Source organism: Canis aureus, chromosome 27 (genome assembly GCF_053574225.1).
Source record: "Canis aureus isolate CA01 chromosome 27, VMU_Caureus_v.1.0, whole genome shotgun sequence".
Lineage (NCBI taxonomy): Eukaryota > Metazoa > Chordata > Mammalia > Carnivora > Canidae > Canis > Canis aureus.
The window spans coordinates 12,784,398-12,807,074 of record NC_135637.1 but is presented as its reverse complement, the minus strand read 5'-3'; the positions used below and the strand labels follow the sequence as shown (position 1 = coordinate 12,807,074).

Below are 22,677 nucleotides of genomic sequence, written 5' to 3'. Positions count from 1 at the left end.
GCACCAGGAAAACTAGTGTTAAAAACATGTATATTAGAACCGTGGATAAAGAGAGAGACTTATGTGAGATGTTTCCTTGTAGGGCGCCAGCCTCCCCGTGATGGACCTGACTGAGCTCCCCAAGTGCACAGTGTGTCTGGAGCGTATGGACGAGTCCGTGAATGGCATCCTCACCACGTTATGTAACCACAGCTTCCACAGCCAGTGCCTGCAGCGCTGGGACGACACCACGTGAGTGTAGGCGCTAGGCCCCCACCCTATCAAAGCCCATTTCCCACAATTTTCTCTTTGCTTGTTTGTTTTGTTTCTTAAATTTCATATTTGAGTGAAATTAGATGGTGTTTGTCTTTTCTCTCACTTATTTCACCTAGCATGACACTCCTAGTTCCATCCATGTTGTTGCAAATGGCAACATTTGATTCTTTTTTGATGGCTGAATAATATTCCATTGTGTCTATAGACACATACACCACATCAACTTTATCTTTTCCTCTGTTGACAGACACAGGGCCACTTCCATAATTTGGCTATTGTTGATAGTGCTGCTGTCAACATCGGGGTGCCCGTCTGGCCTTTCTTGATACTAAACAAGAAGATAGACTAGATCATTTAGCTTTCTCTTAGGAAATCCAGAGCCTCCTTTTCTGTGACAAGAACTTCATGTTCTTCCTGCTAATATTCTTTTCTTGGTTTTATTTATTCAGTTGGGTAAGAAATTAAACTAGTTATATCTTTTTTTTAAAGATTTTATTTTTATTTATTCATGAGAGACAGAGAGAGACAGGCAGAGACACAGGCAGAGGGAGAAGCAGGCTCCACACAGGGAGCCTGATGTGGGACTCGATCCCAGGACTCCAGGATCACGCCCTGGGCCGAAGGGAGACACTAAACCGCTGAGCCACCCAGGGATCCCCGAAACTAGTTATATCTTAAGCATTCGTCTTGGTGCCAGTCGTAATTAGTTTCAACTATAACCAACTTTCTATCATTTTTGCCCATGAAATAGCATTTGTTACTGGTACTTAGTGTTTCTTTGTCTTGAGTATAACCGAAAGGCATTAATGGGTTTTTTAAATGCCTTTTCTCCCCCTAGGTTTATTGAAGTATAATTGGTCACCAAAAGTTGTATATGTTTAGGGGTGCCTAGCCGGCTCATTCAGTAGACTGTGCGACTTGTTCTTGGGGTCATGAGTTCGAGCCCCATGTTTGGGGTGGAGGATACTTAAAAATAAAAAAATTTTTTTTTTTTTGTAAGATTTTATTTATTCACAAGAGACACAGAGAGAGAGAGGCAGAACACAGGCAGAGGGAGGAGAAGCAGGCTCCATTCAGGGAGCCTGATGTGGGACTTGATCCTGGGATTCCAGGATCATGCCCTGAGCTAAAGGCAGATGCTCAACCAGTGACCCACCCAGGCATCCCTTAAAAATAAAATCTTAAAAAGAAATTGTATATATTTAAAATGTACAACCTGATGACTCAGCATACATATACATTATGAAATATTCACAACCAACCCAATAAACATATTTTACCTTATACTTTTACCATTTTCCCTTTTTTGTCTCTGTGTGTGTATGTGCTAAGAACACCCAAAGTTGATCTACTTAGCAAATTTCCAAAACAGTATGATATCATCAACTATAGTCACATTGATGAATGCCACTTCTCCAGAATTGATTCATCATGCATAACTGAAACCTTGTAACCTTTGACCAATATCTCCTGATCGCCACCCTTCCCCCAGACCCTGGTATCCATCTCCCTTTCTACTCTCTCTTTCTGTGAGTTTGCCTTCAGTGCCATTTTAATTGACTCTTTATAAATTGAAACTTGAGTACGTAGCACTGGGTATTCTCTTCCATATGTTCATTTTATGGTAAAATATCATGTGCATTTCAGGAAGTATATGAACTTTTTGGAGGTGAAATTTATTACAGATTTTCGTTCTAACTCTTGGGAGCAACCCAAAAGAGGACAGAGTACATTCTGAGTGATTTAGATCTTTGGGAAATGGGCATAATATAGATTGCTTCAGGTAAAAATACCTTATGGATAACCAAATGTAAACTTAACAATTTATCTCAAGTCTCTAATTCTAACTGGTACATATTTAGTTCTTCAAGCTTTAGACAGAAGAGTAGAAGGCATGAAGCAGATCAAGACTCCTTACTTTTCTTCTTTATCAAAATTTTGTATTTTTTTCATTTTGTTTGAGGATAACTTGCAAGTGTTCTTTGAGTGGTAGCCTTAGTTATGATGTTTAACCATACAGTATGTAAGAGACTGAAGATTTCACATGCAGTTTTTGACTTGGTTCTGTAACAGCTGTCTCTTGTGTTTCATGTGTATTGTTCTGGTTTTGTGTCCTGGACAGGTGTCCTGTCTGCCGGTACTGCCAAACGCCAGAGCCAGTAGAAGAGAATAAGTGTTTTGAGTGTGGTGTGCAGGAAGTAAGTACTGGCTGGCTGCTGGGAAAGAATAGTGAGCACAGCTTTAATGGCCTGGGGTTTGCTTCTGCCCTGTGTGGTTTAAATTCTTTTCAATCCTAAAAAAAGAAAAAAAAATTCTTTTCAATCCTTTTTCCAACTGATTCTTTTTTTCTTTTTGTCTAGGGTCAGGCAAGAAATACAAATAAACTATTTTATACTCCTGAGCAAAATACACTCTTTTTATTCTTTGTGGGGTTTTTTGTTTTTTGTTTGTTTTTTTAAAGATTTTATTTATTCATGAGAGAGACAGAGAGAGAGAGAGGCAGAGACATAGGCAGAGAGAGAGGTAGGCTCCATGCAGGGAGCCCAATGTGGGACTCGATCCCAGACTCCAGGACCACGCCCTGGGCCGAAGGCAGGCACGAAACCGCTGAGCCATCCAGGGATCTCCTTATTCTTTGTTTTTTAAAAGGGACTAGACTTTCCTTGATAAGTTGGGAATATTTGTTTTGCTCTCTACTTAGAAGAACAAGAAAATGATTGACCCCATAAACATTCTTGCTTTTTGGGTTTTAAACATATTTATTCAAAACTCCTGTAGAAAGAACTGAGCTTCATTCTGTGTTAGGCTCCTTCCCACTCAGAGTGACCCAGGTCGTGTATTTTTGTATAACTCATGAAGATCTTACCTTCTTTGTGGCAGAACCTATGGATTTGCTTGATATGTGGCCACATAGGATGTGGACGGTATGTAAGTCGACATGCTTATAAGCACTTTGAGGAAACGCAGCACACGTATGCCATGCAGCTCACCAACCATCGAGTCTGGGACTATGCCGGAGGTGAACACTATTGTCATTTTCTAATTTGGATTCATCCTGCATAACCATCTCTCCCTCAGAACCTCTCCGCTTTCTCTCCCAGCTTGAAATCTTCCTGACAGCTGAGGCAAACTCAAATTCTCACGGTGCCCCATAGGGCGCTATTTCCTACAAATGACCTGAATTGCACATTATAAAGAGTTAACACTTCCATACTTGCCCTCTCACTCTTAAACTCAAATGGCTTAGCTCACTTGTACAGAAGTATTGCAAGGCATTTAATTTAGAACCTGTAAAAAAAATTTTATCAGAGTTAAAAGTGTATGCAGACCCTTTTCATTGTGGAGAAACAAGCCTTGGTTGATGCATTCTTTCTTTTCTTTAGATAACTATGTCCATCGACTGGTTGCAAGTAAAACAGATGGGAAAATAGTACAGTATGAATGTGAGGGTGATACTTGCCAGGAAGAGAAAATAGATGCCTTACAGTTAGAGGTAAGACACATAATTAGTAATTTTTTTTTTTTTTTTTTTTACTGCTTCTTACAGTCCTAACTTAAAAGTTCTATCATTACTGCAAAGGATTGTTAAAATATTTTTATTCTGTCTGATTTTCTTCTTTGAAAGTCTAAATCTTCTGCGCCTTATTATTTTGAATGTGATGGTCCTCATTATCTCAGTCTTAGTATTAAGGTTGTCCTCTAGCTACAGTAAAACTGAAAGTTAAGAATCTTCCTTTTGGCATCACAGTAGCAGCTGGAAACTGAGCAGGTCAGAATGAAGAAACTCAAGTAGTATCCTTCCATACCTGGAAAGCTTTTTAGTATATCTTGGACATTTTATGAATTAGACACTTACATACTCATAGTATGTATTTTATGAATTTGATGTGTATATACATAAAACCATTTGGGGGTATGTATATAGTTGAAGAAACAACAAAATTAGCACAATCTGATTTTTCACTGTAGCAGTACATCCCATCTACTATAAAATTTGTGTACTATAAATTTTACATTAATGAAGGGGAAGTTTAACACAAGTCTTGTTTTGGTTTTTTAAAGATTATTTATTTGAGAGAGCAAGGGTATGAGTGGAGGGAGACAGAAGGAATAGGAGAGAATCTCAAGCAGACTCTTGTGCTGAGTACAGAGCCTGGGGTGGGGCTCAATTTCACAACCCTTAGATCATGACCTGAGCCAAAGGCAGACACTTAACTGATTGTGCCACCCAGGCACCTCTCAAACCGTTTTAAAAACAAGTGGCCCTTCTTCTGCCCAGCATTGGGCTCCCTACTCAGTGGGGAGTCTGCTTAACCCCTTCTCCCCTTTTGCTTCCTCCTACTCGTGTTCTCCCTGTCTCTCTCAAATAAAATCTAAAAAAAAAAAAAAAAAAAAAAAAAGCTTAACCTTGGGAGGAAATGGATATTTGAAAACTTGTTCATCTCCAGACTTTTATGGTCTAACAGATTCAGTAGAATGACTTAAAATAAGGCTGGTGTTTTTACCATTAATTGTATTGATATGAACAGAGTTTAAACCGTTTACATTAAGTTTTTAGAATAAGCAACCCTTCCACATTAACTCTACATATATTCATTCAACAAATGTTTATGGAAGGCTGCTGTCAGTTGCACACTTCCTGGTGCTGGGAGTGCAGCATTGAACAGCTCCCTGCCCTTGTGGAATGTACATTCTGGTGGCACATATACGTTCCCCCATCTATCCTTTCTCTCTTGCACCTTCACTCTCTTCTCTAGCTTACAAACACATTCAGATATCTTCTAGTCTTTTAGGATAGTCCTTCTGAAATGCAGATGTGGTGTTGCCGCTCCGTGGTCTACATTTCTCAACATAATATCCTAGAGCCTTCAATAAGGCTCCATCTGTCCCTACCTTGCATCCTTGCCTCATTGATGTTACTCCTTTATCTTAACGAGATCCTGAATGTCCACAGCTCACAACTGGGTCCAGTAGTTCTCTGGAATTGTATTTTACGCATCTCCTCCGCCTGTCTGTCGAGAGCCCTCCCAAATCTCTCCTTCTCTCAGAAGTCCTTATAAGTCATCTGTCCTTTCTCTGTGCTTACACAGCACCGTTCGTTCATTCATGCAGTCAGGTAGCCAACATTTCTTGATATCCACCGTGTGCCAGGCACTGGGGCTACAGAAATAAAGGTAGAGCCCTCACTTTCAAAGAGTTGACGGTCTTGTCAGGGAGACCTGGTGATTAAGTGCTGTTAATGATGATAGCCACTATACTAAGGGAGCTGAGAGGACCCTTAACCCAAGACTAGGACGGACAGGGACAGCTTCCTGGAGGGGGTGAGCCGGTTTGAGTTATACTTTGATTTAAAAGCCTGTGGTTCTTAAAAGTTAGCTTGAACAGAAGCTTACTTGTTCATGTATATTTCTCTGCTTGCTTGTCCAGACTAGATGGTAAGCCCCAGGACAGGAGTGTAATTGACATCTCTGCATTCCCCTGGTTTGTTGAGTAGAGTATAACCAACATACAATACACATTCTGATGGTTACACTCTCTCTTCAATAGGTAATTAAAAGTCCAGTTTTAATTGAATTTAAGAAACCACAGTGATTTATGTTTTGGTGTCTGTTCTCTGTGTTTCTAGTATTCGTATTTACTAACAAGCCAGCTGGAATCTCAGCGAATCTACTGGGAAAACAAGATAGTTCGGATAGAGAAGGACACAGCAGAGGAAGTAAGTTTCTGGTTTGTCGCTGCTTACGTGCCACATGGCAGGGCTATCTGATGTTAGGGTGGGGGAAGGCAGAACCTAAGAAAAGAGGAATGCTGGAATCTTCCTTTGTCTGATACAGAGACAGGGAATTGTTTTGTCTCTAAAAAGAAACCTTTGTTATACGTCAGTTATATCTCAGTAAACCAGGGGGGAGGTGGATGCGGTGTGCAGAGAAAAGAAAGAAAACAAGAATTTGGAATCCGTTGGCTCGCCCCAGTAATCTAACTTTAGATCAGAATTCCAGAAAGAAGTGGTTAAAAACATGAATCATCGTTCTTTACAGACATAGCCCCTGAAGGCAGTATCAGGCAACAAGAAATTCTAGACCACAATAAGAATGAAATTAGTCAAAAAGAGGAAAAGGAAGAGACAAAAATAGGCTGTTGCAGCCAACTGAGCATTATTTTAGAAGGGAGGGAAGCCAGCATATATTCTCACCTACAATCAGTAAATCAAGAAGAATGGATTAAAATTGTATGCTGAACTTGGTATTACAGTAAATATGACAGGAAGAAATTAAATACCTGCTATACCCTAAGAAATGAAAACTTGGATTTAAAGGCTTAAGTATTTTTGATTGGGGAGAGTTGTGTTTATTTGTTAACTTCAATCAGGTTTTCTAGTGCTTTGTGCAATTCCATTAAAAAAATAGAAGTATATACACGAGGGCTTGTAATTCGAGTCTGCCAGTTGGTTTGTCAGCTTGAGAACAGCTGCTTTGAGGAGCTGCATGTGGGCTTCTGCAGCAGTAAGATGGTGCTGAGCTCTTCAAAATCGCAGAAAAGAGGGACGCCTGGGTGGCTCAGCACTTTAGTGCCTGCCTTCAGCTCAGAGCGTGATCCTGGAGTCCCGGGATCGAGTCCTGCATCGGGCTCCCTGCATGGAGCCTGCTTCTCCCTCTGCCTGTGTCTCTGCCTCTCTCAATCTCTCTCTCTCTCTCTCTCTCATGAATAAATAAAATCTTAAAAAGAAAAAATCACAGAAGAAAAGAAGGCAGAGGCGCTAGAGCTTCAGTGATTCCCGTGGTGCCTTGTTTGTGTAGGGCAGAGGTTTTTGGATTTTAACAAAATGCTTTAAAGAAGATGCCATTCACTACTGCAGCAGGTAAAAGAGAAAAGTGGTATGATTTTGGTGGAAACCCAGATGGAGGTCCAGGGCTTCACTTGCTTGATTTTCCAGTCGTCTCCAGTGTAGACAAGGAAACCTGACAGTTCCAAAGAAAGGAGTTTGAAAACATGTGAGCTTCTGAGGCTTTGTGTATAATGGGGCTCCAAGAACCTTTCTCAGGTTCTGGGACGGTGTTCATAATTCACTGATCCTCTTAGTATTAAATATAGGCTTTTAACTTTTTTAAATGATTATTTTAGTTACTTTGTGAGTTCCCAGCAATAACTAGACCGTCAGATAGGGGCTGCAGAGCCAGGCTTGGGTCTCATCTGTGGGGTGGCTAGGATTATTCTGGAACTAAGCAGGCAGGGCCAGGCTTACACATATGCCAGACCCCTTGGCCCCAGTTTCTGGATATGCCTATGAATGAGGAGAAATCGGGCTTCTAAAATTAAGGCTCAGCACCAGCTTTAACATGATCTTTGGTTAAAAGGTCTTGATGTAGTTCTCATAAAACCTTCCAAGTGATGAGAGTGCTTTTCCAGAGGCACTCAACATCACTTGATGTGCTAGTTCTGAATAGGGCTTGATTGGAGTACATATGGGAAGAACATGCCTCCCATAGCACTGGAGGCAGAGCACAGGTCACTGCCACTTGGGTGTCAAGTTAGTAAGTCCCAGGGAGGAGCAGTGGCAACTCCGTGCAGCCTTAGTAATGGTTTTTTTTGCACAAGGGATATACCTAAAGTGCTTCACACAGACCCTTGCAAGTTTAGCTTAGGGTCCTATCCACCTTTTAAGATTCTTTAGGATTAACTGCATTCCCTAACAAATGCCCATGAAAAGCAAGTCAAGGGGCAGGAAAACTAAACACTGAAACTTGTGTTTCCTTTTACATAGGGGTAAGATGGAGGCAAGGGCAATCCTACATAAAAAGCTGGAAGAGCTTGAAAAGAATGTTTTGTTTTCTTAACAAATGTCACTTATCCATAAGTTAATGGGTGGTGTAAGCTTTTTTTTCCTGCCACTGTCCTACTTTTGACAGGTCCTCTGTCCATTGGCACCTCAGGCAGGAGATCATGTGGAGGGAGAAACAGTAACAGACCATGGGTTTCACTGACGGAGATTCTTGTTCATGGGCCTCATTGTGGACTTCAGTTACAACACTCTTCCTGCCCCACCCCCACCATGCTTTAGGTAGTGTAATTATTATAGCATGTGAGAGTCTGTTCTAGAAGCTCACGTCCACTCGAAAGTTCTTGTTTCAGTGGAGCTATGTATGAAGAACATTGAGCAGGCAGTCAGGACAGGTGAATTCCCCTAAAGATCCCTCTTTTCTTATTGGACTTGTAGCGCCATGTAAATCAGTATTTTTCTAGCTTTGGATTGTGAAATGAGTTTGGTGGAGTGCAGCTGGCATTTTTATTAAACAGGATAGGATAGATGTAAAATACCAGAGTGTATTATCATGTTTAATACTGTTTTGTGAAACTCTTCTGTCAGTTGTATGTATATATGTATATGGAGTGTTTCTTATTGTGGGCTCATGGTCAGAAATGTCTTAAAAAACACTAGTTTAAACCATCATAAAAAAAATAAAAAAAAATAAACCATCATAACATTTGTCTATAATAATATTAAAAAGCTTTTTGAGGTTACTTGGTTATTTTTCATCTTGATTTAAGTGCGTTCAGCCTAAGTATCTTCAGTGAGCAAAACATACACAGTTTCATTACTTTCGATAGCGATTTTTGTCCTTTCCAATTTCCCTAAACTAACAGGAATCAGTTTAGGAGAAAATGTACACGGATCTAGTGGTCTTTTATTTTAAAATAATATTGGCGGGGCACCTGGGTGGCTCAATGGTTGAATGTCTTCCTTTGGCTTAGGTCATGATCATGGGGTCCTGGAATCTAGTTCCACATCAGGCTCCCCATGGGGAGCCTGCTTCTCCCTCTGTGTCTCTCATGGATAAATAAAATCTTTTTTAAAAAATAAAAATAATACTGGGGAGGAAATTAATACCAAACTAGAATTAGAGCAATTTTTAAGTTATTTTTTTATGACATAGAGGAATCTTCCTCTAATTGTGTGTTCTTCCACCTTAACAGAAGTTGGCTATAACATTAATTTCTACAGTTATTTTCTTATTATTTAAAAATAAAAACAGTGCTATTAAATATCTAGGTAGGCCATATGGCAGGTTTTTAAAAGAAAGTACTAAAAGCAGTGGCCCTTTTTCTAACATGATGAACATTTTGCGGAGAGTTTACATCTGCCCAGAGGTCATTTTTTCCTTTGCTGTACAGCTATGGCCTGCAGTGTAGTACAGGGAGGTTTAGAACTTGGCTCTGGGAACACCTGAGTGGCTTCTGCCTTTAGCTCAGGTCATGATCCTGGAGTCTTGGGATTGAGTCCCACATCAGGTTCCCTGCAAGGAGCCTGATGCCTATGTCTCTGCCTCTCTCTGTCTCTCTCATGAATAAATAAATAAAATCTTTAGGGGATTCCTGGGTGGCTCAGCAGTTTGGCGCCTGCCTTCGGCCTGGGGCGTGGTCCTGGAGTCCTGGATCGAGTCCCACATCGAGCTCCCTGCATGGAGCCTGCTTCTCCCTCTGCCTGTGTCTCTGTCTCTCCCTCTCTCTGTGTATCTTATGAATAAATAAATAAAATCTTTTTTTAAAAAAATGAATAAATAAAATCTTTAAAAAAAAAATAAAAGAACTTGGCTCTGGACCCAGATTTGGGGTCCAGTCTTGGACCCTCCATGCTCTAGTTGGGTGACGTTGGGCAGATTGCCTCACCTTTCTGTAAGCCTGTTTCTTTATTTTTATTTTTTTAAGCCTGTTTCTTTAAAAAGTTGCCACATTAAAGACTCTGGCTTCTTATATAAAGGAGATACTGCTTTCAAAACACCTGGCTGGTATGTGGGCCATATGATTTAAATTCTCAGTCCCTTTCAGTCCCTGTTATTACTGCCGCACGATCCACCCAGCCTCACAACTGCTCCTTCCCACCTAGTCTTTGCTCTTTGTCCTTATGCCAGTAGAGTTCAGGCAGTTGTGTAGAGTGTCACACCTGAGTGAATCCAATGTCTACTTAGCTGGACTTCAGAAGACTCTTGATTTCCCACACAAAATATACCAGAATTTTAAAATTCTCTTCAGTTTCTAAGACAATGTAACATGAAATTGTTCTCTCTATATTATACTTACAAATGAACTCAAAACAAGAATCACTTATGTTCCATGTGGCCTTGTGGTACATGAGAAAATTAATGAGTTTGCAGGGGGTCCCAAACAGTTAAAATCAGTTATCACCATTTTCATTTTCTTAAATTAGTTTGTTAGATTATTTAGATAGTAATTTTTGAAATGTGATCTCAGGAGGAAAAAAAAAAAGAGTTAAAAGGGGACCCTCTGCTCTTGCCTCTGACAATCTATCTCCTGCTCCACTAGCTGAAGCTCTTCCTTTTGAGTTTTTTGGCTTGACATTCAGCTGCTCCTAATCTCTTGTTCATCCTGATATAGATTAAAAGGAGGGGAAAAAAGGACTACTCAAAATGTTTATTTCCACGACAGGTTCTTTCAAATGATTGTCTCACCTTTTCTTTGGTTTTTTGAAGTTATAGACAGGTGATTGGAGAAACATTGGTGACATTAGCCCCAAAGACCACACAACTATGCCTCTGTGAAGTGCAACTGACTTCTGTTTGCCCTTCCAGATTAACAACATGAAGACCAAATTTAAAGAAACAATTGAGAAATGTGATAATCTGGAGCACAGACTAAATGATCTCCTAAAGGAAAAGCAGTCTGTGGAAAGAAAGTAAGTGTAATTAGTCTCTTAATTAGCTTTTTCATTGTAACAGGCTCATAAACAGGTAATCTCCTTCATTCCTGTGGAAACACTTTCCAAGTGTGTCTATCACTAGGTTGTCGGGGTCTTCCTATATATGGAGCAAACTTATTGTGACTTCCTGTTTTTTTTTTTTTTGTTTTTTTTTTTTTTTTAAACTCCAGAGTTTCATGTCAGATGGACGTGGTGTGGAATGCAGTGCTCTCCCCTGACATCTGTGCTTATTGTCTGCATAAATATCTTTCCTTTTTGCCTGTAGAAAGCAACTGCCTTGTGCTCAGAGTTGCAGCTTCTCTGAGCCATGTGGCTGAGAACTGGCAGTTAGGAGAGAAACTGTGTCTAAGCTGGAGATGGTGTGTACTCCCGCCTCAGACAGGAATTAAAGGCCAGACTTGTTGACTATGGAGCGAAAAGCTAAAGAACAGCATGGCAAGAATGTACTCTACTACTGTTCTAGCAGATGATGATTGCTGCTGATTGAAATTCTCTTTCTAGTTTAAGTACACTCCGGCAGCCCGGGTGGCTCAGCAGTTTAGCGCCGCCTTCAGCCCAAGGCGTGATCCTGGAGACCTGGGATCGAGTCCCACGTCGGGCTCCCTGCATAGAGCCTGCTTCTCCCTCTGCTTGTGTTTCTGCCTCTGTCTCTCTCTCTTATTCTCATGAATTAATAAATAAAATCTTTAAAAAAAAAAAGTACACTCACAAAAAATAACTTTTTTTTTTTTTTTTTTACCTCCAAATGGATAAAAAATAAATTTAGGAGGATAACTTTAAAAGGTGTGTGTGTGTGTGTGTGTGTGTGTGTGTGTGTGTGTTTTAAATAAACCTTTACTCTGGATTTACAGAGGCTGCCAGGATAGTGCAGAGTTCCCATTTACTCTTCACCTGTTTTCCCCCTTGTCAAAAGTTGGGGTTATTTTAATAGTTTTTTTTTTTCTTTTTTATTGTGGCAAAAATCTATAGCACACAAAATTTGTCACTTTATAAGTGTATAATTCAGTGACATGAGGTGGCATTCACAACATGCTACTGTCACTACTATGTTTCAAAATTTTTTCATCACCCACAACACTCTTTACCAAAGTTTTTTTTTTTCTTTTAAATATTTTTTTTTAAGTAATCTCTGTACCCACCATGGAGCTCAAACTTACAGCCCTGATATCAAGAGTTGATGCTCTACTGACTGAGCCAGCGCGGTGCCCGAAGGTGGTGGTAGTGGTGGTGATTTTTAACTATTGTAAAGCAACATTATGGCATTAATAGAAATTAAAATATTCTCCTATACTTTCAGCTCCCTAACAAACTCTGTGAAATAATTAAAACTGAAAGTTTTTTTTTTTTTTTGCTTTTTTTTTAAAAACTGAAAGTTTTTTTCCACCCTGTAGATTTTGCTATCATCTATGTACTGGTTACCCCCTATTAATTAACAGTGCCAGTGAATATTTACTCTTCCAGATCTTTTGCTGTACCTGTATCAACATCTCACATAATCTTTTTTCTAGAAAAATAGAATAATATTAGGTACTCTGGTAAAATACTCTGTTTTGGAGATTTTTCTTACAGGCACATCTAGATCTCTTGATCTTCATAGCAGCTGCACGGTATTCCATTGTCTGGAGGTCCCGTAATAATTTTAACCAGTCCCTATTTATGTATGTTTAAGTTGTCTCAAGTCTTAGACTGCTATAATAATACAGAATATATTCTGTAGGATAAATTCCTAGAATAAGTGAGGCAGAGGGCATGTGAAATTTTGATATATTTTTTAAAGATTTTATTTATTCATGAGAGAGAAAGAGAGGCAGAGACATAGGCAGAGTGAGAAGCAGTCTTCATGTAGGGAGTCCAATGTGGGACTCGATCCCGGACCCCAGGATCATGCCCTGAGCTAAAAGGCAGATGCTCAACTGCAGAGTCACCCAGGCGTCCCGAAATTTTGATTTTTATAGGTATCGCCAAGTGGACTTCCAAAGAATTTGTACCAGTTCACACTCCAGAGCCAATGCATGGAATTTCTTTTCCCACGTCTGAGCTCTTTGGCATTCTGATACATAAAAATGGTATCTCAGATGGTGTTTTAATTTGTAATTCTTATGATTAATTTTGAGTATCAAAAATAGGACACTCCCTATTCTTGAAAACTCTCCACCAGCAAATGTAGTGAGGTCAGAGCACTTGACTCTCTGAGAATGTTCCTTTTCCTCATAACTTCTTTATTGTAGTAGCTGTTATTTCTAAGCCACAGACTACAAAACAGAGAAGCAGTAGATGTTTTACCATGAATCACAGAGTCATTTCTGCAAATGAAAAATTTCTGATGCTTAGAAAAATTTTCTTGAAGCTATGCTGTTAACTGGAGCAAAATCCTTGCTTTGTATAGCTATTGCAATGGCAGCAAACCAGTGTCCTTCCATCACAGGAGGGAAGAGTCCAGTCCCTAAATGGACTCTGAGATCACAGCACTTCTGTTCAATCCCAGAGCCAAAAAGGGACAGTGTCAGCAAATGAAAATCATAGTTTTGTCTTCCTTTATTTCACAAAAGGTGCACTCAACTAAACATGAAGGTGGCCAAACTCACCACAGAGCTCAAAGAGGAGCAGGAAATGAACAAGTGTTTGCGAGCCAACCAAGTCCTCCTGCAGAACAAACTAAAGGAGGAGGAGAGGGTGTTGAAGGAGACCTGTGACCAGAAGGATCTACAGATCACCGAGATCCAGGAGCAGCTGCGTGATGTCATGTTCTACCTAGAGGCCCAGCAGAAGATCAACCACCTGCCGGCCGAGACCAGGCAGGAAATACAGGAAGGACAGATCAACATTGCCATGGCCTCGGCCTCCAGCCCCGCTTCCTCAGGGGGCAGTGGGAAGCTGCCCTCCAGGAAAGGCCGCAGCAAGAGGGGCAAATGACCTCTGGGAAACGGGTGTCCCTGAGACTGTTTTCCCTGGCACAGCAAGGGCATGCTGGGGCTTCAGCTAAATGTGAGAGTGGGCCGTCAATAAGTACCAGTGAGGATGGAGCCGCCGTGGTTTGGACCTTTTCTTTGCTAGTGTGTGGTGTAGTAAATGCAGAGGTTGATGGCTAGGAGAGCTGATGGAAATGGGCTGTGTTAAAAGGTGGCTGCTGTTTTCAACCGTAATAGCTCACTAACCTCAGACATTCTAATGACCATTTTGCCTTCCTAATTGATAGAAGCCCCAGCTCTGCTGTGCATTTTTCTGTTGTATTTATTGAGTTGGTGTATTTTACATTCAGTTCTGGGATCGGTTCGAGGTGGCGTTTTTTGTTTGTTTGTTTTTGGTAACCTCAAAGGTAACATTACCTGAGGTCTTAGCAGCTGCTTTAAAGAGAGGTTTGCGCTGGCCGCTGAGGATTTATGGAAATTCCCTAGCCATTAGTCTCCCGTCATTGTCATCCATCCGTGTCTGGGAGTTGAAGAATTGGTTGAATGTCACATGAAAAGAGGCTGGGCCTGTAAGCCTTTAGTCACTAGCCTGTCCCGAGCAGCCATCTATTGCTCCAGGGCTAGCCAGGAAAAACAAACAACCCATGTGCGGCAAGCTCAGCAGACCCAGTGTAGAAAAATAGTGGCGCTTCTACTTTATTTTCGACGACTCCACGCCACATTATGAACCTCAAGTAAGGAGGAGGCCAAATGGTTGCTCTAAGACTCAACTCTTAGAGTGGATTTCCTAGCATCTAGCAAGAATCAGCAGGCAGATTTATCATCCATGTGAAAATGCAGAGTGAGGCCTCTGACTAGCTGATTGTGTATTTTGCTGGGATCAGTGTTTTCTGGATGTTTACAAAAGATTGGGCTGCATGTTCAGGTTGCGGCTAGAGGGAGCTTGGGCAGATTTTCAATTACGCTTTCAAGATACAACCAAAGGCTGTTTCTAAATCTGAAAATTAGAATTTTAACAGAGCCTCTTTAAAACAGTCATGTTTTAAAGTGCTTGTTGCAAGCCAACAAAGGGGCTGTGTACTCTCTCTAGAAACCTTAATGTCAAGTAATTCATAATACACAGTAATTGAGCAAAGTTAAAGTAAAGCCCGTGTTGGAATTTAGCTTCCAAAAGAGGTAGCTGGTTTGGTTAACAAGAGATATTGTTAAATGATGGGGTTTGTTTTCTGCTTTAGAGTTAGCCAGAGTTTTCAAATGATCACATTTTAGAATTGTTTTTTAGCCTATGGTTAGGCCTCATCTTCTTTAGCCTGAACGTCTTACATGTTACTTGTTAGCACACAAACTGTATTGTTAATCACCATCTGTTTTTGTGGGATGTGCTGTAGCATTTCCCAAAAAAACCTCACCTGTAACTTTGCAAAATGAATGTACTCAGACATTCTCAATTTTTACTTGGGGCCGACCAACTCTTTAAGTCCCCTTTGGACTTATATATACAGATATCCTAAAGCAAGAGTGGGAATGTAAAGCATAACCTAATTCTCTTTCCTATAGAGATTCTATTTTATTTAAAATCTATTTTTACACTAGTTAGAATCCTGCTTTTTTGGCCAAGTACTTGTCTTGCATGTCTGACCTTGCAGAAGCTGGGGTGGATCGTAGCATACTAATTAAGAGAATTAGAAGTAATTTACAAAGCTTGCTCGCTCCTCATTTTCCCAAGATCACCTCCATCAAGCAGCCCTACCACCAGCTGGGAGAACAGAGATTTTCAGTACAGGTGGGATAAATGCTCTGAAAGGCTGTGCCCAGAGGAATGAGCAAATAGGCAGATGTTTCCAAACTACTTAAAGGTTTAAAATTTTTTTCCAGAAATAAAGAATCTTATCAAGATATATTAAGAAAATGTTTTTGAAAAAGGTCAAAGAGTCATGTTTGAATTTGACAAAATTACATAAGATAGAAACTGTTAGTGTTTTCTTCAGGATGGAAATGAACCACTTAATATATCCGTACTACCCTGAACAATGAACTTGCATTAAAATAACCAAACTTTGAAATGATTCTGCCCTGTGTGAAATTTGTGTCTCTCTGATTGACATTTGTCCAAACAAATGAGCTTGTATCTATAACCTAAGAAAGTGTCAGTGACCTGGATTTAAAGGACGCATTAAAAACCTTCCCCTCAACAATATAGTAAGCTAGATTATTCATCTTCCCACCCCTTTGCTCCAGCTTCCCGAACTAATAAAAGGTAGCTGAACCAGATACAGAATAAGGAAAATGATCTGAATTTAGGGGCTCGGGAAAGGCTGAGACTCCTCACACAACTCTTCTGCAAACGGAAAGCAGTTTATACACCTGACAATTTTTACCAGGCCTTGTTGCAAGCTGAGATGGTTTTATTTTTTGAAACTGTCCCAAACGTGACTTGTTAGCATACACTGGGTAAAACAAAGCCTTGAAGCAACTGTCCGCTCCAGGCCTGCACAGCCAGGCTGTCCTCAGCGAGAAGGCTGGGAAGGAGTTGAAACAGCCAGCCAGGAGAGTGTGGAGAGCTTGGCAAATCACAAATGAACAGCCTTCTGTCATCACTTGGAAACCCCTCTCCCGGTATAATCGGGATACACAAGTTACAAATACTATCCTTAAGATTTGGCTGCTGTGCACTCTGCCACGTTGCCTGGGCTGCTGGCAGACTGGGCTCCTGTGAGGAAGTCACTGGGCTTATCTAAAAAAGGAAAGTCGCTCTCACATTTGAGGAAAGTGATTTCGTTTTCTCCACGAGAAAGCTGAATTAACTGCCACAGTGAATTCTGCTGCGTTCATTTTTTTCTTGGCAGCAGAAAGGACATTTTTCAGGAGTCTCTCATGACCCAGCTCCTGCTCCATCGTGGTGCTGGGGGATGTCCATACTGCTCGGAGACCTGGCTCTCCCCTTCGGCGAGCTTAGGAAGCCACCAGTGTTCTCTGACAGGCCTCTGCTTCTGGCCAGCCCTTCCATTCTTGTCTGTGAAGGTTCTTGAAGTGAGAGTCCTAGAATATCTGCATAGTGTCTACACCAACAGATGTAGCATTTTTTTTTTTTTTTAAGATTTGAGAGAGCAGGCATGCTTGTAGTGGGGACGGGGGGAGGGGCAGAGGGAGAGAATCCTCAGGCAGGCTCCCTGCTGAGCACGGAGTTCACCTGGGGCTGGATCCCAGGACCATGAGAGCATGACCTGAGCCGAAACCAAGAGCCACATGCTCCACTGAGCCATCCAGGCGCCCCCAGAATGGAGCTTTTAACGTTAAAAAATTGTAGGTTAATAGGAAAGAGTAAAGCAGTACTGGGGAATAAAAGCCTTTCCCTTCAGGAAACTCCCCATCCCTTTTGCCCCCGGATCCAAAGTCTCATCCTGTACAACTTTTGAAGTTCATTTTCTCCCCAAACACCGCATTGCCTGCCCTCAGCCTGGAGCAAACAAATACTTTTGCATTGGTGCATTAGGAGACCTCAGGGAAGTTATATAAAGCTTCTTTTTATTTTTTTACCCTGGGAGGGGGGGTTTAGGGAGGAGTTGTGGCCTCTTTATCCTGATTAATGTCATAATTGACTCCTTTATGCCTTCTTTTCATCTTCTAAAGGTAATGGTAACCATTTGCCACTTACCGGTAACCTTTTTTACCCTGCGTCCCTGGGACTCCTGCCCTCCCTGGAAGGCTGAGGCACTTAACAATATTAGGTTCTGTTAGACATTCATTTGGAAAGCTGTACTCTCAGAAGCCAAAACTATCTCAGCATCATGTTAGCTAGTATACTTTTCATGAACATGGAGCAGTCCCTTTCTGTAATTCTGGAAGCTTAAGCAAGCATGAAGAGGGCTCTGCAGTTGGTTCTTAATCTGATTTTACATTCTTGCTGCACTAAAGAAGGCGAGGGAGAGATGAACAATCTGTTGTTTTATACAAGATGATTGTGGCCTTTGGGGCCCAATGTTTAATTGCTTCAGGTCAGAAACTTCTCACTGGAATCATCTGGAAAATGTGGTTTTGGTACTTGGCACGGAGCTGCACTGGTGCAGATAACATTTGTTACTCCAAGGCTAATTACCAAGTGCACTAAGTGAACTAAAGCAGCTTTGCTTTTTTTCAGACCGTGTTCTAAATCCCCTGACCCAAAACTCCTTTCAGATCCAGCCTCGAAATAAATGTAGAGAGGTTGTATCCTAGTATAATACGACTGATGGTGAAATTCTGCTCCAAAGATAAAAAAAATGGAGCTATAACACTGAGCATAAATGCTGAATGATGTGAAAAACAGTGCTGACTTGGCCTCTGTGGAGATGGCCTTTGCCACCTTTTGTCCAGAAGGAACAGTAGGTCCCAGACCAAATCTGCTTGTGTGTCTTGTATCCTCATTTAAAAAGGAAGAGTGTGCAAAGCCCCCTCCAGCCGTATTGATTTGTGATTGTAAATTCTCAATCCCTTGAGTATGGCCCAATGGACCAAGAGTCCACACTTTCCCTAGAGGGCTAGGCACAATTGGGTATCATTAAAAGAATGATGTGTCTCCACCACTGGAGAAGCTAGACAGTATCACTTTACATCATTAGTAAAATCCAAAAGACTTTGGTGCTAACTGAAAAGAAGGAACATGAACGAATTTCTGGGGCAGAAGAACAACATCACAGAGAAAGACCTAGAAGTGAAGGAGAGTCCATGGAAATTTTTAGGAGAAACAACAGGGCTGCTCTCCTAGAAACACTCCAGTGGAGAGCAAACAAATTGTGACTTATCACACGCAGCCAGAGGGTCCTCCAACAGCATTTTCCAAGAATTATCTTTTGTGAAAGACTTAGCCTTACTCGTGGCCATGCCCACTCACACATTCTAACTGATTAGTTCTTGCTCACATGGAAACTATGAGCCCAAAACCCTCTGCAGAAGAGACAGCAATAGAAGAGCCACGTCACAAACCCTCCTCTCCACCCTCCTCCCTGCTACCTCCCCGCCCCACCTGTCCTTGGGGGAAAAAATGAAAATCCTCTTTCCAAAATGCATGCCTCAGGAAAACAGCTTCGTTGCATTTGTTTCCATGCTGCAGAAAATCAACACGAACTGGCTTTGATCCCAAACAGGGCCAACTGCAGAGCGCTGAGGTTCTGCAGCCAGGAACTCTTCGGAGGCCTCCTCGAGCCACCCTCCCCCCCAGCACATTCGACTTCAATTAAGTGGGAACATGCCTGGGCTGGGGGCTGCTGCCAGAACTTTCCTGGCCCCACTGAAGGAGGCCCCGCGCTGTGGCCCAGGATTTTTCCTAAAAGTCCATACAGGATCTCTCGGTTGCTGCCAATCGTGCACTCTCCGTTTGGCAAGATTCCTAGTTCTGTTTGGCCAGCGTCACGCTAAGGCTGCCTCTTCTTACTTTCTTCCTATGTGCCTGGTTACCCTCTCCCCGCAGCCCCTGCTCCCCTCACACCTAAATAAGAATCTTCCACTGCTTTTCAGAACCAGAATGATCCTGAGAAAGAGAGCCTGCACCTACCCCTGCCTCTCTTCTCTCTGGGCCCTCGGGAGATGGCTTTCTGGTGAACTCTTAAAAATAGTTGTTGTTGTTGTTGTTGTTTTTCACTGCTGAGATAACATTCTTGTGAGAAGGGAGGTAATTGACGCTAAGAACCCTGATTGGGTCACTGTTAGCCTGTGTGAACCCATGTTGACTTGGAAAAACCTAGAAAAAAAACCTTTCCTGCACTGGTTAGTTGCCCCAGGTAGGCAATCCAGAGGGGCCGACCCAGAATCTGTTTTCTTTGGTAGGACCCAAAGCCAAGAGAGAATTCGAAGTGCAGAATTAGAGAATTCTCTGCTTCCTGAGCATTAGAGGCGGTGGTAGCAAGCTCTGCCCTGTGTCGACGTGTCTGATTCCAGGGGCTAGCTCACATCTGTTGAATTCCTGCTGACCGAACCACAGTTCCTGTGCCGAGCGCTCTCCATGTATTATTCCATTCAGCCCTCCATGCCATCTATGTGTGAAAGAGAGAGCTACCCCACTGCACAGATTGAGAAACTGAGGCCCAGTAGGAGACAATTCAGGAGGTCTGAACTGGCCAGCATTGGCGGGGGTCACATCACTGATCCCTGAGAAGGGCAGGGCTCCATCCCAGCATTGCCTGAGTCCAGACTCTGGGCCCCTCACCCCTCAGCTCTCCTGCCTCCCCCCCCCCCCCCCCCCCCCCCCCCCCGCTCACTTTGGTACATGGGGACAGAAAGGACACAGCTCCCAGGTCCTGTTTTGTGGTTGCTTTGGGAAAGGAGCAGAGTACTGAGCTGCGGCCACTCTTGCATGAGGAGGATAGTCCCACCACCCTCTGCAAGCCTCCCTGCTCTCCCCATGGAACTTAGTTCTGACTTCTCTCCGTCTCCTCTCCCACTTCAGCTGGAGCTGAGCCAGAGCTGATAGAGAAGGAGGAAGAAAACTGGGCCAATGGTTCTCCCCGCACCCCTCAACCCACGGGCAGGCTTTGGGAAATCCCTTCATTCCGATTGCCTGTTGGGGCCCCTTCACCCTGGGAGGCTGGGGGCCCAGTCCACACCAGCCATTTAAGCTGACATCTCAGTTCTTTTATATAGAGCTTCATGGAAGCCGGGGTGCTTCCCCAGCTGGAAAAGTTGCTTCTGGAACAAAACTATCTAGACTCCTTAGTCCTTTCTTAGAGAGTATAGACTCAGTTACTGCCCCCAGAGGCACAGGCAGGAATAAACAGGCTAACTGGAAAATTCTGGAGGGATCAGCTTAACTTGTGGCTTCAGTTTATTACAGAATGAATACAAGAGAGACAGCCTAGAACAAAATTCTTATAAACTACCAGGGGAACATTACAAAGCGATGTTCACTTGGCAGGTATAGACTGGTCTGTGGGTGTCCGCATCTAAAGGTCATCCAAGAACTTTTTCTTTTTTTAATAACAAGTCAGATTTAATTTAGAATAGAGATGTAATACCTATTATCCTATTTACAAATATATAATTTAAATGCTATAAGACAATTGCAAGAGCATTGTATTTTAAAATATACACATATAGCATTTTTATTTTTGAGATGTAATTAGCATATAACAGAATGCAGGTCTCAAGCGTTCAGTTGGATGAGTTTTGACAGTTGTCCACATCCATGTAATTGCTACCTGAATCAAGATGTAGAGCATTGCCATCACCCCCTCGTCAAAAAAAAAATAGGATTGTTTATTTTGGGATCCCTGGGTGGCGCAGTGGTTTCGTGCCTGTCTTTGGCCCAGGGCGCCATCCTGGAGACCCGGGATCGAATCCCACGTCAGGCTCCCGGTGCATGGAGCCTGCTTCTCCCTCTGCCTGTGTCTCTGCCTCTTTCTCTCTCTGTGTGACTATCATGAATAAATAAATAAAATCTTTAAAAAAAAAAAAAAGGATTGTTTATTTTTAAAATAGAAAAATATAGAGAGGAAAATAAAAGCACTCGTATCTCAACAGAGGAAACCATTACACACTTCGGGGGTGTTTCTTCTAGTGTTTTCTAGACATGTTGTTTCTATATGGTTTATTCATTCTCTCAGTGATTACTCAGGGTCCTACTAAGTGCCAGACACCGTCAGGATCCTAAGGCTATAGCAGCGGATACAACAGCCCCAGTCACTGCTGTCCTACAAGCGAACAAATGAAACTGTATGAAATTTCAGGTAACATAAGTGCTAAGGAAGAAATAGTGTCAGGGGATAGGAGGGAAGGGCTACTTTAGGTAGGGTAGTCTCAGATGCCTCCGTGTCGTCACGAAGGCCCTCCATGGCTCTGGGACTAATCTGGCCTCCCCAGGCTGTGGTTTCTCTGCACATCAGCAGTCATGGCTCATTTCGGGTCCTCTCCACCAGCCTTCAGAAGGACAGGGATTCTCAGCAATGGGTCCCGGCTTCCCTTTTCCTTCTCCTCTCTCTCTAGGTGAGTTCACCAATTCCTGTGGTTTTGAAAGACCATCTTGATGCCGTGAAATCCCATCCCCAGATTTCTACCTGTGGCCTCGACCCTGCTCAGAGGTCCAGAGTCACAGATCCGTAAGGCTTGTTCAACATCTCTATTGGGATGCACACACATTTACCTTCACATGTTTGAAAGTAAGTTTTCCATCCTCCCCCTGCAGTCTGTCTCTGCCCCCAGCTCTGGTCTTTTGTCTCAGAATAAGAACCATCCTCATCCATCCAATAACTCAACACAGAAGCTGGGTATCACCCTTGACTCCTCCGTCCATCCCCTCCCCAGCCATTGGCAGGTCCCCCTGATCTCTGCAGAACCCATGGGGTCCAAGCCACTGTCTTTACTCCTGGACAGTTGCAGTGGCTTCCTTGCTGGTCTTTCCACTGATACTCCTGCCCCCTTCCAAATCATTCTCAAACCCCCACTTATGACAGTTATAAAACCTATCCATGGTTTTCCCAGACCTCAGCGTAAAATCCAAAGCCAGATCTTGTGTGATCTGGCGCTCACTTACCTTTCCAATCTCAGCTCACAGCTCTCTCCCTCCCTCTCACTGCTTCCCAGCTCCCTTGAGACCAACATGGTGTGTTTGCTAGCACAGCCATAACCAGGTGCCACAAACTGGATGGCTTGAACAACAGAAATGTATAGTCTTGTGGTTGTGGAAGCTAAAAGTCTGAGATCAAGGTGACCACATGGGGGTTTTCCTCCCAGGCCGGTGCAGGAAGGATGCATTTGACGCCTCTCCTTGCACATGGAGATCTGGCAAATCTACTTCCGAGCCTGGACAGGCAGTACGGTGCAGAGGTCTGT

General features: G+C 42.5%; 1 protein-coding gene across 5 annotated transcripts in view; it reads left to right on the top strand.

The window, feature by feature from the left end:
* Positions 1-15,944, top strand: part of BRAP (BRCA1 associated protein) — a 28,925-nt gene extending 12,981 nt beyond the window's left edge. The window contains exons 6-12 of one of the 5 annotated variants that reach the window (XM_077875663.1): positions 83-231; positions 2,378-2,453; positions 3,136-3,274; positions 3,639-3,748; positions 5,882-5,971; positions 10,842-10,945; positions 13,519-15,944. In XM_077875663.1, coding sequence (XP_077731789.1) covers positions 83-231; positions 2,378-2,453; positions 3,136-3,274; positions 3,639-3,748; positions 5,882-5,971; positions 10,842-10,945; positions 13,519-13,882 — 1,032 coding nt within the window. In that variant the 3' untranslated portion in view covers positions 13,883-15,944. Of the gene's footprint in view, positions 1-82; positions 232-2,377; positions 2,454-3,135; positions 3,275-3,638; positions 3,749-5,881; positions 5,972-10,841; positions 10,946-11,139; positions 11,621-13,492 lie in introns of those variants that run through there. The other 4 variants (XM_077875667.1, XM_077875665.1, XM_077875664.1 and 1 more) reach the window with 4 other exon arrangements.
* The last annotated feature ends 6,733 nt before the right edge of the window (positions 15,945-22,677 follow it).